The sequence below is a fragment of the Chiloscyllium plagiosum genome, unplaced genomic scaffold (genome assembly GCF_004010195.1).
Source record: "Chiloscyllium plagiosum isolate BGI_BamShark_2017 unplaced genomic scaffold, ASM401019v2 scaf_5211, whole genome shotgun sequence".
NCBI classification, from domain to species: domain Eukaryota; kingdom Metazoa; phylum Chordata; class Chondrichthyes; order Orectolobiformes; family Hemiscylliidae; genus Chiloscyllium; species Chiloscyllium plagiosum.
Window position 1 is genome coordinate 23,580 of NW_025214521.1, and position 5,178 is coordinate 28,757.

Consider the following 5,178-nt stretch of genomic DNA (forward strand, 5'->3'; position numbering starts at 1 on the left):
CTCCCTCTCCACTGTTCACCCATCCCAGGACAGGGACAGCACGGGGTTAGATACAGAGTAAAGCTCCCTCTACAATGTCCCCCATCAAACACTCCCAGGACAGAGACAGCACGGGGTTAGATAGAGTAAAGCTCCCTCTACACTGTCCCCCATCAAACACTTCCAGGACTGGGACAGCATGGGGTTAGATAGAGTAAAGCTCCCTCTACACTCTAGAGACCTTGGAGTGCAGGTTCATAGCTGCACTGTGGAGTCACAGGTAGATAGGATAGTGAAGGCAGTGTTTGGTATGCTTTCCTTTATTGGTCAGAGTATTGAGTACAGGAGTTGGAAGGTCATGTTGCGGCTGTACAGGACATTAGTTAGGCCACTGTTGGAATATTGTGTGCAATTCTGGTCTCCTTCCTATCGGAAAGATGTTGTGAAAGGGTTCAGAGAAGATCTCCAAGGATGTTGCCAGGGTTTGCGTGATAGGAAGAGGCTGAACAGGCTGGGGCAATTGGGGTTCGGGCCCATCGCTCCCTGAAAGTGGTGACCCGAGTAGATAGGGTGGTAAAGAGGGCGTGTGGCATGCTGGCTTTTATTGGTCGGGGAACTGAGTACAAGAGTCAGGATTAAACATTGCCGCTTTCTAAGATGTCGATTGGGCCAGACTTAAGAGTAATGTGTTCGTTTCTGGTCGCCACATGAGGGGAAGGATGTGGTCGCTTCAGAGAAGGTGCAGAAACGTTGTACTGCCTGGATTAGACAGTCCGAGGTGAGACTTAATGGAACTCTATCAACTTATGAGACGCACAGGTAGTGCGGACGATCGGAATCGCTTCCCCCCTGGAATTGAAACGTCGAAAACTAGGGGGTACGCACTTATGGGGGAACGGAGAGGTGAGAGGGCAAGTTTTGTTTTAGGTGGTAGGTGTGTGGAAGGCACTGTCTGGGGTGGTGTTGGAGACAGGGGGGTCTCAGGGGCTTTTGGATTATCAGATGACCGTGCAAGGAATGAGGGGGGAGGTTTGGAAGATGGCAGGCGGAAGGGATGAGCCTGATTTGGCGTCAGGTTTGGCGTAACATGGTAGGCCAAAGAGCCTGTACTTGTTCTGGTAATCTCCTGACTTCTATAGAATGGCTCACCCAACAGACAGCGTTACCCAGCGCTGAAACCACTGTCCTTTTTCTATGTGACTCCCCAACCCCTTTCATGGAAACGCGCCATTTTTTTCGCTGTTTCTCGGGAACGCGAAGGCCACGCCCGCGCACGGACTACCCTGCCCGCCCCAAACCGCGACTCCCTCACACCCCACCCCACCCCCACAGCCCGCCCTCGGCTTACTTGTGCACGGCATCTCCGGCTGGTCGTTACTGGCTCTGTAGTGCCCCCGCAGGCAGCTGCAGGAGGTGGCGCCTGGGGAGGAAGCGCCGCTGTTCCGGGGGCAAACGCTGCACAGCCCCTCACCTTGCGTGGCCTTAAAATGGCCGGGGGCGCAGGCTGGAGATAGGGGGAGGGGAGGAAAGAGAGAGAGAGAGCGAGAGAGACAGAAAGTAAACAGACAGCGACCTTCAGGGAGGGGACCCACTGCCCCCCCACCGGTTTCCAGAACGTTCCGCGAGGCCCCGGGCCTCCAACCACCCACCGACGCCCAGCTCGTCGAGGGCAGTCCCTTCTTGAGAGATCGGTTGGGAATAATGCGGGAGCCTCGGCCAAGTCGATCCACAGCGACCCCCTTGCCCCCGCGCTATTTCCTGGGTTGTGCCCTGGCAAGGGGGAGGGCGGGCAGACAGGGCCCCTGAAGGGGGAACCCGCCTGCTCCCCGTTCTGTCACGGGACGGGGGCATCGCCGGTGAGGTCGGGGGTTTTAACCGGCCCGGCGCCACAAAAACAAGGAATGACGGGTAGGCCCCTTTGGGCCTGGTTCGGTCAGATCTGCCCTCTAACCTCAACTCTCTGTTTCCCTCCCCCCCCCAACCGATCTCTCAACCCCCTCAGCCATCGCTCCGTGCCTTAAAACAAAATATCGAAACCTTACGACGTCCACTGCCCACTGAGCGAGGGAATTCTGAAGGCTGAGAGAAGGAAATGCCTCATGTCTGATTTAAAATGGCCGACCCACACCCCACACCACCCCCAACTTATTTTTAAGCTTCTGACTCCCACTTCGAGGTTGTCCCACAGCAGGAAACATCCTTTCAACATCCGAGTCCCCCTCTGGGATCTTCCACATTTCAATCAAGTCACCTCTGACTCCCCTATACTCCAGAAGGACACTGGGCCTAGCCCGTTTAGGCTTTCCTCAAAGGTAGGCTGCTCATTCTGGGTATTAGTTTAGTAAACCTCTGCTTCCAATGGATTAACGTCCGTTGGTTAGTGCTGGGAGCAGTACTAATGCACCTAACCTGCACATCCCTGGGCACTATGGGTAATTTAGCATGGCCAATACACCCTAAGCTGCACATCCCTGGGCACTATGGGTAATTTAGCACGGCCAATCCACCTTAACCTACACATCCCTGGGCACTATGGGTAATTTAGCTTGGCCAATCCACCCTAACCTGCACATCCCTGGGCACTATGGGTAATTTAGCATGGCCAATCCACCCTGACCTGCACATCCCTGGGCACTATGGGTAATTTAGCACGGCCAATCCACCCTAACCTGCACATCCCTGGGCACTATGGGTAATTAAGCATGCCCAATCCACCCTGACCTGCACATCCCTGGGCACTATGGGTAATTTAGCACAGCCAATCTACCCTAAGCTGCACATCCCTGGACACTATGGGTAATTTAGCATGGCCAATCCTCCCTGACCTGCACATCTTTGGACTAGAACATACAACATAACAGCGCAGTCCAAGCCCTTCGACCCTTGATGTAGCACTGACCTGTGGAACCAATCTGAAGCCCATCTAATCCACACTATTCAATTAACATCCTTATGTCTGTCCAATGCCCATTTAAACGCCCTTAAAGTTGGCAAGTCTACTACTGTTGCAGGCAGTACGTTCCACACCCCTATTACTCTGAGTAAAGAACCTATTTCTGACATCTGTCCTATACCTATCTCCCCTCAATTTAAAGCTATGTCCCCTCGTGTTTGCCATCCCCCTCCGGCTGCTCCGGTTTCCTCCCACAGTCCAAAGATGTGCAGGTCAGGTGAATTGGCCAGACTAAATTGCTCGTAGTGTTAGGTAAGGGGTAAATGTAGGGGAATGGGTGGGTTTCGCTTCGGTGGGTCGGTGTGGACTTGTTGGGCCGAAGGGCCTGTTTCCACACTGTAATATAATCTAATCTAATCTATCTCTGACATCTGGCCTACACCTATCTCCCCTCAATTTAAAGCTATGTCCCCTCATGTTTGCCATCCCCATACTTGGAAAAAGGCTCTCCCTGTCCACCCTATCTAACCCTCTGATTATCTTGGTATGTCTCTATTAAGTCACCTCTCAACCTTCTTCTCTCCAACGAGAACAGCCTCAAGACCCTCAGCCTTTCCTCGTAAGACCTCCCTCCAGACCAGGCAACATCCTAATAAATCTCCTCTGCACCCTTTCCAAAGCTTCCACATCCTTCCTATAATGCAGTGACCTGAACTGTACACAATACACCAAGTGCGGCCGCTCCAGAGTTTTGTACAGCTGTAGCATGATCTCGTGGCTCCAAAACTCAATCCCTCTATTAATAAAAGCTAACATACCGTATGCCTTCTTAACAACCCTATCAACCTGGGTGGCAACTTTCAGGGATCTATGTACATGGACACTGAGATCTCCCTGCACATCTACACTACCAAGAATCTTACCATTAGCCCAGTACTCTTTATTCCTGTTACTCCTTCCAAAGTGAATGACCTCACACTTGTCCGCATTAAACTCCATTTGCCACCTCTCAGCCCAGCTCTGCAGCTTATCTATGTCTCTCTGTAACCTGCAACATCCTTCAGCACTACCCACAATTCCAAACGAGAGAGAGAGTTTCCAAAGAGAGCTATCCATCTGGTGCTGGTGGGACGGGGGGGCGGGTAACTGGGCTGGATGATAAATTGAAGGAGCAGAAAGGAGGGGGTTGCTGTCTAGAATCGGCTGAGGATCCAGCGTTGCCCCTCCCCCTCCATCGCGTCTGTCCGGCCCTGCTAGACTGTCCTCTCCCACCTCAGCCCGCTCATTCATCTAGACCCCAGCGAGAGCAGGCCCAATGTAGCCGCCATATCCTCAAAAGGACAGTCCTTCTGTCCCCAGGACTGACACTGAGGGTAACCTCCACCGCACCCCCATGGCGGGTATCTCCCCCTTGGGTATGGGAATGTGAAACCCCCCCCCCCAGGCGTGGTCAGCCGTGAGATGTCTCTGCCCCCTGCACCCTAATGTCCGGACCGAGGTGTACAGTTAGCTCCACCTCAGCCTCCCATCGTCACAACCTTCATTCACGGTGAGGGGGGAAAGGTTTGGGGGAGATGTGCGTGGAATGTTCTTTACGCAGAGAGTAATGGATGCCTGGAACTCATTGCCAGTGGAGGTGGTAGAGACAGGCAAGGACTTAAGATGTACCCAGACAGATACATGAATGGGCAGGGAGCAGAGGGATACAGGCCCTTAAAAAATAGGCGACAGGTTTAGATAGAGGATCTGGATCAGCGCAGGTTTGGAGGGCTGGAATTTTCTTTGTCTGTTTTGCACACTGCCTCTTGGCATCATTGGATGCCCCAGAAGGTGCTGTAGGGTGGCGGCAGGGGGGGGCGATTACTGAGCAAACCCGACCAACCGAACCACAGGGGGAAACATCTGCGGGGCGTGTGGGGCAGGGGTGGTCAGTCAGGCAATCAGGGACAACAAGACCCCAGGAAATCCCCCCGAAGGGAAAAGCGTATACACACACACACACACACACACACACACACACACACACACAGACACAGACACAGACACAGACACACACAGACACAGGCACACACACACACGCACACACAGACACAGGCACACACACACTGACTCTCACTGGGATTTGGCAACAACACATACACACACACACACAGACACACACACTGACTCTCACTGGGATTTGGCAACAACACATACACACACACACACACACACTGACTCTCAATGGGATTTGGCTCCAACACACACACACACACACACTGACTCTCACTGGGATTCAGATCCCATACACACACTGCCTCTCTCTG

At 53.1% G+C, this 5,178-nt stretch overlaps 1 protein-coding gene across 1 annotated transcript in view; it reads right to left on the reverse strand.

The window, feature by feature from the left end:
- The window catches only part of LOC122547922 (ephrin type-B receptor 3-like), a 36,482-nt gene that overhangs the window by 17,339 nt on the left and 13,965 nt on the right, over nt 1-5,178 (reverse strand). The window contains exon 4 of the mRNA XM_043686481.1: nt 1,294-1,483. Within this exon, the coding sequence (XP_043542416.1) occupies nt 1,294-1,483 (190 nt within the window). The remainder of the gene's footprint in view (nt 1-1,293; nt 1,484-5,178) is intronic.